The sequence below is a fragment of the Populus nigra genome, chromosome 16 (genome assembly GCF_951802175.1).
Source record: "Populus nigra chromosome 16, ddPopNigr1.1, whole genome shotgun sequence".
NCBI lineage: Eukaryota > Viridiplantae > Streptophyta > Magnoliopsida > Malpighiales > Salicaceae > Populus > Populus nigra.
Genome location: NC_084867.1, coordinates 11874870 through 11888158, shown reverse-complemented (window position 1 = coordinate 11888158; position 13289 = coordinate 11874870). Strand labels below are relative to the sequence as shown.

General features: G+C 32.7%; 1 protein-coding gene across 1 annotated transcript; it reads right to left on the bottom strand.

Moving 5' to 3' along the window:
- Nucleotides 1-251: 251 nt before the first annotated feature.
- On the bottom strand, nt 252-4516 carry LOC133675758 (transcription factor ICE1-like). Its single transcript, XM_062097234.1, has 4 exons — nt 3093-4516; nt 1508-1732; nt 969-1139; nt 252-600 (listed from the first exon to the last, which is right to left on the bottom strand). Exons 1-4 carry the CDS (start codon nt 4293-4295, stop codon nt 517-519), a joined length of 1683 nt encoding a protein of 560 aa, XP_061953218.1. The 5' UTR covers nt 4296-4516; the 3' UTR covers nt 252-516.
- Between the last annotated feature and the right edge of the window lie 8773 nt (nt 4517-13289).

Sequence of the window (13289 nt, the reverse complement as noted above, 5' to 3'; positions counted from 1 at the left end):
ATACGGAAGGAAAATTGAGCTACAGCTTTTTACTTTTAAGATTGGATTTTCAGATGGTTGGATAAGCCACGCTACAGAAAAGAAGAATAAAAAATTCGAGTTGGACTCGACAGGTTTCCTCCAACATTTCGAGGAAACAGGCTGTTGATACGCTTGAGCACATGTTAAATTACTGTCTGTTTCTGACATGGGCATGGTACCTTTAAGGATGCCAAGCCTATATGGGCAAAAATATGGTAACAGTTTGGGAGTATTGTTCCAAACGGGCCAATTTTATTGAAATGCTTACAGCAAAAGCAGGAACTATTAGAATTCTGATTCTTCCAAAAACTTAAAACTAATGGTGAATTTTTCTGCATGGTACCTATCCTACAGGGTGGCCTTTGGAGGCAGCTAACTAGTAACTATTTGGTGGTATAGAAGACCACTTTGATTGACAAAAGATAACAATCGAGCAACCTTTTCCCGTCAATAGGCAACTGAAGTTCATAACCTTTCTTCAAGTTCATTTGACCACTACATCATGCCATGGAAACCAGCTGAATCCAGGAGAACTGCTTTAATTTGATCTGGATGCATGTCCTGTCCTTCTTTGCATTGCTGAGGAATAAAAAGATATATGTCATGTTACCAATCCAGGGATGAAGCAGACAATACAACAATCCCAACTCAGTCTGAGCACATCTAAATAAGATGGAAAACCCTTGGATAGATGCAAGACCATGCATCTGTTGTGATATATCCCAAAATTTCAAAAGAGACTTCAGACATACAAGCTCAACTCCTACTTGTAGTTTCTCTTCCATTTTATCAGATAATAAGTAAAACTAATGGGATCATCATAAATAATTACACATTTGCTATGTTTTTTACTTCACAGGGTGGGTTGACATCAGTTTATACAAGGCTAGCAACACATTGTCTAGAATTTAGCTTTGTATTCTAGATTGAGAACAGAGAAAATGTACCTCAGCTCGGAAAATGTCCATGGCAAAACCATTGAAACAGCTAATGACAGCTTGCTGAATATCTAGCCCAAGGTTATCCAAAGCTCTCATGGTGGAGAGCAAAAGACCTGGTTTGCGGCCACAAAACATGTGGATGTTTACAGCCCTTCCTTCTCTCACTCTAACCTCAACCTGTATGTTTAGCAAAATAGAAACTCAACCGAGTTTAACACCATGAAAAAGTTGATGCCCGAGAAGATTAAAAGAAAGCTTGAAAATACCATTTACATATAAAAACAAGCTTCCATGTTTGGGTAACACAGAATTAATCAGCCATTTTCAATATTTATTAGAGACAGACCACATGAAACCAAGTTTGTGCTTTATAAGTTATTCAGAGCCCATGATATCATATCCAAGTGAACTGTTCCATGAATATTTTAGAAGCAGGAACTGAATGTCATGGCAGTAGAAAATAGGGCATGGAAAAATCTAGGTGATCATCTTGGACACACTAGAGACAATAAGGAAATCACAGCACAAAGAAGGGAAAAAATTACCCTTGCAGGCTGGCTATTTGGGCTTGGCAATGAGCTAGGGCAAAGTTTATCCATGATACGGCTGGGAAGTGCTGATGGAGTCGGTGTCAAAGGGTGAAAACTTGTGGTCGGTGTCAATGACGAGCTGGGGGGAGTCGACTCCAATTCATTATGGAGATCATTAATCCTTTGCAGAAGTTCCTTCAAGTATTCAATTGCATCGCCAAGGATTGATGCCCTATCCATCTGTCAGCACAAGACCATTAAAACTCACATCTTATTATTTTAATGAAGCATGGGCGAAAAATTTGAAGTTCCAACATCCAAATGCATCTCCTAGTAATTAGGCTTAAAAGAGTGGTAGAGTTCTGTTTTCCTCCTAAAATATCAGATTTTGGAGAAAGCATTACCGAGATAAGCCAAATTAAACAAAAAGTACAAAAACTGAAGACTATTGTTTCAAGAGCTTGTCATGTGCGTTATGAATCTCAATATTCCTCAGTCCAAGATGATTATTGAACATGTCATGTCAGCCCAGTGATAAAAATTCAATGACATGCTAGAGGTTCAGCCAACCAAGACAGTAAGAAAATAGGTTATTTTGAATATTTTTTACTTCTTCTGCAGTTCCTGAATCTATATGAGAACGAAAATTAAATGACAAGATATTTCCGAGGATAATTAGCAAAAAAAGTGCATATATATATGTGTGTGTGTGTGTGAGTGTGGGTGTGTTCTTACGAACCAGCGTATAATGAATCAGGCTATGAACTCTTTTCTGATTCAAGGAAACTAAGGAAATCCAAACAGTTAGGTGAGCGCTGCAATTCACGTTGGACCGAAGGGGAAAAGTTTGGCTTTAGGCAGATCCTTCACAAATTCAAGGTATCTTGTGTTTTTCTTATGTGTTTTAAAGCTTAGTAAGTTAAAATAAAACCCAACCTTTACGCTTTTCTCTTGTTCAAAACACAATCTCAGGTATTTTAAGCAAGCCAGCAACTCATGTCAGAATCACAAGCTGTGTATTGGAAGGGGATTTCTTAAAATAATCATTGCCGAATGCAAGCAGTGACTTAATAATCAACCTTGTGAATAAATAAATGAAAAATCGAGATCCATGTGTATACCACGACAAGAAAGCAAAATATACAAACAATTTAGAAGTTTTAGGAACATTAAACTTCAAACAGGCACGGATAGAAAGAAATGTTAAGTCTATGGAAGATAGGAAAACATATATCATCAGAAGGAATTCAAAATAACATTTAACCAATTCAGAGGAAAGAAAAAAGAAAAGAAAAGAAGAAGAAATTCTGAAATTCAACAACTTTATGTTGAAGACAATTTTTAATACCTTAACAATGGCCCAAAAAATTATGGTGAAAGTAAACAACTCTACCAGGGTCCATGTGAGAGGAATTAATGCACTTTTTTTTATCCATTTCTCAACATGCAGACAGAAGATGCTATTCATTCAAAAAACAATTTACAAACATTCCCTTCAGACACAAGCAAACACAAACATGCTGGATGATTGTAAGGATAAAAAATAACAGGAAAGAAATATCTAATTCACAGGAAAATGACGAGGAAGGAAAATTCTTACTTTGCTGATCTTTGGAACAACAGACCTCAGCATGTACAGCCTATCATTGAGCTTCTTCCGGCGCCTCCTCTCTGCCATCAAATTCTTAGCTGGAAGCCCCTTCTTCTTCCCCTTTTGATCCACACCACCACCACCAGTAACACCACTATTCGCTTTTGAACTAATCCCACCATTCTTACCAATCTCCTCCACCTTGGTATTCTCAGTAAATTCATCAGAATCATAATTCAAACCCGACCCATCAATACTCACATCCTCGAGAAAATCATCTCCGCCACTAAATTTTCTCTTCTTGTCATTCTCTTCACTAATTTGAGTCATTTCACTCTTCCCTTTATCTCTATCAATCCCACTCAAAAGTCCCAAATTCCCTCCATTATCACCCAAATTCTTCCTCAAAGCTGCTCTCTTTTGAAACAAAGTAGGTTGCGCACCCCTTGAAGGGTAAGTTTCAAGAGGCCTTAACAATTTAGACCTGTTTAAAAACAATTGATTCCCTGAATTCTCATCAAACCCTCTAAAACTAGTTAACCCAGGACCATTTTCAGGTAACTGAAGCATCCGAGAACTTGAAAATTGTGGATCAGAACATAAATTAGGAATGCTAATCTGACTATTTGAACTCAAATCCGAGAAATTCCCCAAGTTTCCCAAAACCCCACCTCCCCTGTTTAACAAAGCTGAAACATTTGCGGTTGCAGCTGAGTTTGTTCCTTGATTCTCAAGGTAACCAATTTCACTCAAATCAAACCCATGCTCTAAAGGGTTGTTAGAAACCACATTAAGGAGTGAAGACAAAGACGGTTTTGGATGCATAAAGTAATGTACCTGAGAAGGATCCAAGTTGTTGAAAACTGAAGAGGAAGGTGAACAAGATGAGGAAGAATCCACTTGGTGAAGCAAGAGATTATCTGGGTCACCAAGACCTGGTGAAAAGGTGAGGTCTTTGATACTGTCTTGATGGGTTTGATGAATAGTATTGTTGTTGTTACTCACATACCACTCATCTTCCACTTCAAGCATGGATTTAAAAGTAGAAAAAGAACCCATTTCTTCCCTGCCCTCCAACATGACCCCACCACAACCAGCTGCAGTAGTGTTGTTAATGTTGTTGTGGTGGTGGTGGAGGTGGTTTGTTGTTGAATCTTGCTCTTCTTTATGATCTTCGAGCCAAACACTGGTGCTATTTAGTCTAGAAAGCATGGTTTTTTCCAGTCTTTTTTAGAGAAAACTATAAAGGAAAGAAGACAAAACAAGTTGCTTAAAAAGAAAATGAGAGAAGAGACGGACTTAGGGAGGGAGGGAGGGAGGGAGGGAGAAGAGGACGTTGCAGAAGGAAAAGGGCATTAGCTTTTTATAAGCGAAGCTTGCTTTATTGGCATTGTTAAGAGCCAGAGAGGTAAAGATGTCCATTTTTGAGAAAGGATGTGACACGCTCTCCCTTTGAACGTTACACTAATCACTCCTACTCTACGAGCTTTTTGTCTCTTTCGGTGTTTTTGGCTAGCTTTTTTTTTTTTGTTGTTGTTGTTGAAATCACATCAGGGCCACTCGTTCTCTTAACCTTAATTTTGTGCATCTTGTTCCTGTTTTGCTTCCTACATCTGCCAGCAAAGTAAAGAAAGAGACTGCCGTTTTAATTCCCATAAATCTCTTTTTTTTTTTATTTCTTGGGATGAGGGAAAAAAAATAATTGACCTAAAATTTATGCATTAGGCTCTAGTTTATGCAACAAGTGCCAGCATAGAAAACCATACTTTCTAAATTGTTATTTATTCCTGCCATATTTTTCAGGCCGGGGTCTTAATTAAGGATTATATTAATAAATTAATTTAAAACGATGTTCTTTCATTATTTTTTTTAATTAAAATGATATTTGTTCATGTTTATCTAGATTAATATTTAAATTGGTTTCAAAAAATCAAATTGGGCCAAATTTGAGTCAACAAAGTCACTAAATCGACCCCCCATGATCGGCAGGATTCAATGAATATGTTTCTTCAATTTATTTTCCTTTAGCGTGATTTTATCTAATTGTTAGATCATAGATAGCATTTTAATTAACCTGCAAACTTAAATCCTCTCTTACTCGAGTTTTAGACAAAAAATAAATAAATTCTGTAGCAGTTACAATATTTAGTGTCGTGCTGTTGCATGATTGACAGGTTTTTGGCAGATCAAACAACGTTAATGTGTACAAACCGCTTATGAATTTTCCTTGGAATTAACGAAAAAATGGATTTAATTTGAAAATTGTTGTTTTTTTTTCATGATAAAAGCCCTCCTCCTTTCGTTTTTAATAAGAAAAGAAAAGGGCAAGCAATCTCAAGAACATACTGTGAGTATCACTTGCGTATACCAACAGGCATTGATCATAATTTCTTAGTCAGATTAACCTAAACTGATTGTATTGTACTTCTGGAATTATATTTGGAAAAAAAATATGTTTTTTTAAAACGCAAATGATTTTCATGAAACTTTTCATTTTTAAATAAAATCCCTTCACCACTCAAGTCACCGAGGTGTAGACATGGAACTAGAGACTTGTGAATCTCATTTCAGTTTCGAAGCTCAAAATGCCTTCTTTTCCCCCCCAAGTTCGACCAATTTAGGTTGATAAAAAATTTTTTAAAAAAACATAATTTTGATTTATTTTTTAAATCAAACCTTATGACCGAGCTGACCGGATCATTAATTGACCTACTAAGATGGCTTGTTCAAACCGAGTCAAGCTCGGAAATGTTTGGAAACGCGATGCAAATCACGTTCTTTTAAAATATGAAATGTTTTTTTTTTAACTTAAAATGATATTTTTATGTTTTTAGATTGTTTTAATTTGTTGATGATAAAAATAATTTTTAAAAAAATATAAAAATATATAAAAAAATATTTTTAAATAAAAAAATATTTCAAACCATCACCATCATCATAGTCTAAAACATATCATGTGCACCTGCCGGACCATGTTGATTTGAATAACAGTGATTTGTGAAGGCAAGGAAGATGGCTGGTGAGTTCATATTCATACCTTGCCTCAGTAGCAGCCAAATGTAGTTCTGGTACCAACAAACCAAGGGAGAATCCTTTCTTTCTGCCTTGGTATATTTTAAGCTGCGGTCCCCATTTCCATCTTTCTTGTTCACACGATGTGTTTTCACGCGCGCGTGTATATATATCTTTCTTACAAGTAATGGGCTATAACTGAAACCACCTTTACTTGTATAGAAATGATGATTTAGTTATAGATTAGAAGGTTAGTTTTCTTTTATTTATTTATATATATATATAATTTGAAGGTTAAAGTTTCACTTTTGTGTTTTTTTATATGGAAAAAAAATAAATTCTCTATTTTGTAGCACATTTTCTATTTTGGTTTCTAGAAATTTTTCAAAATAGAAAAGATTTTATTTTTCTAAATTCATTTGTAATAAGAGTCGAGTTGTTTATTGCCAAAAATGGGAATAGTTCCAAGACTAATTTAGCATGCTAATTACTCTCTATACTGAAATTCAAAAGCCGCGCTTCACCCATTTTCTTTAAAAAGATTTTTGAACTTGTTTTCTTTTTCTTTAAAAATATTATACTTTCTATTTTTTTAATTTTAAATTAGTCATTATGTTTCTATATAATTATTGCAATCTCAAACAAATATCTTGATATTTAATTGATACTCAATCTTTACAAATATTTATTTTTGTTATCATATCATTAAATCAAAATAATTAAAAAATAGTAGATTTTATAACTTAGATCACGAGTTTTACGACTTAAATCGCAAAACCAAGGTCGGTTCAATATATCGCCCCTTGATGTTAGAGAAATATCTTCTTTGATTTTTTTTAAAACTAAATCCTAATTTTACTAGTTTTCTGATTTGCCTTTTAAAAAACTAAACCATATTTTTAATTTATTATTCAAGATAGTTTTGAATTTATCAAGTTAACCGGATTATATCAGAGTAATTTTCACAAGATTATTTTTAAATCAAATCTAGCCATGGAATTAAATCAAGAGAATTCAATATTAATCTATTGAGTTAAGTTTAATAATAATATCTAATAATTTTTTTCAGTATAAATATAATTTTTTGTAGGTTTTTTTTTTTTCATTCAAACCGCAGTCTATATTGTAAAATTCTCATACATATTGTCTAGAAGATTATAAATAATCAAAATAATTGAAGAGTAAGGAACTGTAACCACATGAACACATATTCCCATGGCAATTACATTAAAGATAAAGACATTGTATGTGAACTATCTAGGTGGTGGTTCAATATTAAAAGTTTGGAATTAAGAGGTTTATTTTTTATGTGATCTCATGTTCGAGTTTTGTGATTGCTCATATGATGATCACTAGAGGTTTACATGGTCGTTAACTTCAGAAGAGTCTGTGAGATTAGTCGAGGTACGCGTAAACTAATCCGGATATCCACGTTAAACTTATAAAAAAAAAAAATTGTTGTCTGAGAATTATGTCTCTTACCTGTTCTTTTGTCTTCTTGAATGAACCTCACCCTTAGTTGTTCTCATCTAGGCAGATATTAGATAGCGACTGAGTGATTCAAAAGGTTCACAGTAACTTCCCTGAAATTTCTTATATGTGTGTCAAAGAGGGGATACTTTCGGATGAACTTTTCTGGCTTTTGCGTTTTGTATACGATCATATCATATGGAAAGCAATTCAGATATGTATTCCCTGTTTGGGATTGTGTATGAACGTGATTTTGAATTTGAATATTCAAAATAAAAGGTACCATTCGTGATCTTGAATTACAACATTCAAAACACACACTTTCCAGCCTCTAACCTTACACCCAGGGAAATTAAAAATGTATTCATATAATCGAAGATGGGTAAATGATTATTTTTTAAAATATTTTTTATTTAGAAATATATTAAAATAATACATATATATTTGTTAAAAAAAATATTTGACATCAACATATCAAAACAATTTAAAAATATAAAAAAGTTAATTTGAAATAGAAAAAAATTAAATTTTTACCAAAAGCATGTTGAATTGGACAAAAGTGTTATAAGTTGCCATTTCTCTATTTTATTAGAGTTTTAATAAAAATGAGAATTGAATATAAATATGCACGTAGTAGTTATCTTTTAAAATAAAAAGGATAGATGTATTTTGTTGGAGAAATAAATATAAAAATAATATAAATTTGTTTTTAAACAATTTTAAAGTAAATTAATGTATTTTTGAAATTAAAATATATACTTTGTGTTTCATATTTTATACCATGGAATAGTAATTAAACACTAAATAAAAGCCATTACTGTGTTATTACCAGGGAGCATGCTAAATTTATTGATATTAACATTTTTAAATTTGAAGGGTGTTATTTCCAAAATTCTATATATATATATTTTTTATAAATTGCTTCGAATCTAGTTTAAAAAGCAAGAAGGTTTTGGAGATTTTTCTTATGTTTTTATTTTTTTTTTGGGAATAAATTTGAGGAGGATATGTGCAAGTAAAGATCTGCTCTCGTCTCCCCAAGCATCTCGTGAATCTTTTTACTTCACCGCACCTAATACCCAATCAAAAACCTTAACTTGTCTGCCCCCCCAAAAAACCTTTTTCTTTTTCGGGATTTGATTGGTCAACAGTTACTTCCCCTCTTCCCCCTCCTGTCTGTCTACCATCATCTCCCCTCCTCTCCAACCTTCCTGTTACGTACTCTCATGTAGCCACTTCTATTTCCCGTCCATTTCCAATGTTTTGTTTCATATATATAATAACATAATTTTTTTAAAAAAATATAGTATATAGTTATCAAAACCAGCTCAGCATGTTAGATTGATAGAAGAGACCATGACCCGAAGTTTAATTCGAACCGAGTTCTAAGTTGTAGCGAAAAAATATTAATATGGATTTGGTCCAATTAGCAAATTTTAAATATATATTTTTTTAAAAAATAATGTTATTTTTACTGAAATAAATTTTAAACTTATAAAACTATTGTATAATTATTTGATTGCCAAAGTAATATATGCAAAATAAAGTCATGAACTTCCTCTGCTGAGATGATAAGAGTGCCCTAGCCAGTAAGTAATTTGAATTTGATAAGGTGGTCAAATTGTATTTTGCCAACTCCTTTCCTAGAGTTTTGAAATCCAGTCTGGTTCGATGATTCGATCTAGAACCCAACTAATTCAAAGCTAAAATCAGGTCGGGTTAAAAAAAAAAATAATCCATGCAAAATAAAGTCATGAACTTTCTCTGTTGAGATGATAGAGTGCCCTAACCCATAAGTAATTTGAGAAGTTAGTCACATTGTGTTTTGCCAACTCCTTTGACCATAATTTTGAAATCCAATTTGATTTAACAGGTGGATTTAGGAGCCGGTTAATTTGGGACTATAATCAAGCCGGGTTAAAGAAAAAATCTAGTTGACCTAATAAGACCCAGTTAAAAACCCGATTACAATCTGTTGGTTTTTGTTTTTTTACCAAAACGACATCGTTTTGATTAAAAAATTTTTTTTGACTCGGGTGACCTGATTAAAACCCGGAATCCAGGCCTTGAACTGGACCGGATCTAAAAACTATGCTCTGAACAACTCCTACAACAATCAATCAATTGTTTGGTAAATATCAAGCCCCTTGATAAAAAAATAATCATCCATTTAAATTTGTCATAATTAAATTACATTTCCACGTCGCCCCTTCTCTTATTGACAGATATTTCCTTTGTTTTTTTTAAATGCACCTCTAGAAATAGAGAATAAATTATTAAATTCTAGTATATCAGTCCACATCCCCTCCCTCTGACCAAGAAGTCGGATTTGAGCCTATTTCTTTTTTTATTTTTCTATATATGAACAATAAACTGTGCGATTAAATGCTTATTAAATAAAGTATACGTAAGCATTAATCTTCCTAGTTTATGATGAAATTATTATGATATAGACTCGAAGAAGAAACCCACCACGTACAGCCAGATGGGCCCACTAAATCTACATTGTAAATGCATTAGCAAGTGGAGATAAGGACCACATTTAATTGAAATAAATGTAAAATTGAAGGAGAAAAAAAATGTTAAAGAGGAGATGAGAAAGGGAGTGATATGATCAGTCTTAAATGAGCTGCAGCTTGGCTGCCATGGCTTAGGGAAGGAAAGCTGCCTTTAATGTTTCTCGTGTAACCCCGTGAACCTGGGGACATGTATGTGTAAAACTGCCCTACACTCTGGGGTACCCCACCCCCATGAGGCCATGATTCTTCGTACAGCGAAAAATGATGCCGTTTTACACATAGACACAAGTAAATAGCTATATCATGTTATTGTTTCATTGCTAACTCGATTACACATCTCGTTTTTTCCTTTCTTTTTTACTGAAATATGATTATTTTTTTAATTTTAATTCCTAGAATAAGACTTCTTGAAGGTTAATTTGTTTAATCAATCGGTGAGAATGGATTATTCAGTCATGATACTTCTTCAAATATTATAATTTTTTTTTTTTAAAAAAAAACATGATGTCAAAACGTTTTCAAATAAATAAATGAATCTTTGTCCCCACCGCGAAATTAAAGCGAGTTAAATGCTAACTCTTAAGTTCTTAACCCCTGACCTTCACCACAGTACAAACATGAGAGATTTCTGTTTCGTGGGCTAGACAAGTTAGCCCGTGGGCCTTTGCTTATGTCTTTGTGCTACACTCCAAACTGCACAGGTTTTCGAGTCCATTATTCTCAACTCAACATGTATGGGCCTATCGTTAGCCAGAACACTTCGTCTTTACCCATTTCTTTTCCTTTCCAATAATTATCTCATAAGAATTGGGATAAAACCAATCATGATGCTAGTACAACTCTTCAGTTTTTAAATTTATTTTTTAATAATTATAAATTAAAGTTTTTTAGGGCTATTGAAAACTCACATTCAAATTCTATAAAATTAATTAAAATGAATGCAAACTAGTCTCAATATTCACATTAATTAAAAAAAAACCAAGATAAAACCTCCCGCTTCTTTGTTATTTGTACAAAAAGAATTTTTTTGATAATTTTTTTTTTATTTTTTTCATTTAATATTTGATTGATTTTAAATTGCTTTTTATATTTTTTACATTGCTTTTTATAAGGTTATCACAATCTCATATAAAAATTTCGATATTTAATTGATACTTAATTTTACAGGCGTTTATTTTTATTATCATATAATTAAAAATAACTTAAAATAAAGTTCATGATTTGAATTATGAATTTAATGAGTTAAGTCGCGAGATCCAGTATAATATATCATCATCTTAAAATTAAAAAAAATCTTAATTTTTCTTAAAATCAAACTAAATATTTTTTTATTGATTATTTAAACTGGTTTTATACCATAAAGTCAATTCTTTCACGTTAAAAGCAATTCTCATGCAAGTTAAGAGATTTCAAAATGAATCTGATAGGTAAGTTAATTTTTTCACATTCAATTTGTATTTTGATCTAATCTGCAGCCGCCACGGATAAACTAGTTATTAAAAGACTGACAAAAGTATACTCCCTCCTTTTTTTTTTCTTGCTTTAATGGTCGTATTCTCGGATTGATTGAAAACTTCAATTCAATCTATCCATCCACGCAACGTTTGATGCTGTTTTTTTTTTTTGTTGGCATCCCGTTCTGTTTATCGTTGCCAATTTTGAAGCCAAGTAAAGAACATTAGATTTCATCTGGGTTTGTTTCATGCTCCACGAGAACATGTCTCTTCACAAATTTCTTGCACGGAATTGAAGTTGCTGTGACTCAGGCTTTGTTCAGTGGAGGGTTTTTTTTATTTTAAAAAACATTAAACTAATATTACCAAAATTATATGAAATTCCAGTGAGCCTCACATTTGTGTGGATGGATTTAAGCCAAATTTCCTTCACCCCCAGAAAACTGGAACAAAAAAAAAAGAAAAAAAAAAGGATTGAAAACTCAAAGATGGTGCAAGAGCTGACAACAAGGCCAAAAATTCTTGCCGACCCCAATTTCCTCTAGATTTTTTTAGGCTCCCCCTCACATATTGTCATTGATATTTCCAAAAAATGTGCGGTCCTACACGCTACAAGTTTCCATTTTAAGAACCTTTATCACTCTATTTCTCTCCACAATTTACACATTTTTTTTTTAGTTTTAGTTTTCCCCGCCGACCCTCTAATAAACATTTAGATACTAGACAATCTACGGAAAAAATTACATCATAATCTCATGTAAAATTTAATAAAATTACTCGACCATTGAGATGGGAAAGACCTGTTTTGTTATGTATGCATTCTAATTATGTTGACACCAACAATAGGGTGTCATTTAACTAGTCAGATCTTAGATTTACTATTTAAAAATCACTAGTTCGAGTCTCATAAATTCCAGAACTATTAAAAGCTTACATGATTATTAATTTCAGGACCCGTAAGATTAGTTGAGATACATACAAGTTGGTCCAAACATCTACGCTAATAATAATAATAAAAAAATTCATGTTAAAACTATAAAATTTGAAGGATACAACCTTATTTAGCTAATTAAAAAAAGTTAATGAGATCTTGATTTGTAATTGTTTACCAATGTAATGTACTCTTAATCAGAAATTAAATAATTTATTGCAAAAAAAAATGAAATTTACCGCATTACTTCAGGAATGAGAAGCTATTAAAACATCAAAGAGGTAAAGAATATTTACTAATTGTGTAATAAAATATCAAACAAGATAACGGGAAACTATATAAATATAAAAAAAGGGAAAAGAATATCAAGAGATCACTCCACGCCATTAAAAAAAGAAATAAAGAAAAAAAAATCAAGATATCAAGTCCCGTATGCAACTATTCTACAGTGACAAAAAAATCTAAACCAGGTTGACTTTTTGACCCTCGATAAGATTCTCTAGTACCTACTCTGACCCTCACACGACACCGATCACAACAAACCACGTGTAACCCATAGAAATAAACGGTGCAAAACCTGCAGTGAGATTAACTATCAAAAGACCGCTGTAATGTTAACCCGTCACGCAGCCGAAGGGGTCAAAAATCATATTTAGTCCCTCTACTTTGTGTATTTGGTTGACTTTAAAACGGATTGAATAATATCTTGTATTTTCAATTGATGTTAAAAATTGAGTTCATCTAACTTTTAATGTTTCTATAATCAATTTATCTATTTTAAACAAGATTCAAGCTAAATCTGTATTTACAATAGGTTTAA

Excerpts from the sequence above, each read along its gene's own strand:
- LOC133675758 (XM_062097234.1), bottom strand. The coding sequence starts at position 4,295 with ATGCTTTCTAGACTAAATAGCACCAGTGTTTGGCTCGAAGATCATAAA. Across the intron at positions 1,733-3,092 it reads TTGTTCCAAAGATCAGCAAA|ATGGATAGGGCATCAATCCT; the intron begins GTAAGAATTTTC and ends TTGTGCTGACAG. Across the intron at positions 601-968 it reads TGGACATTTTCCGAGCTGAG|CAATGCAAAGAAGGACAGGA; the intron begins GTACATTTTCTC and ends TTTATTCCTCAG.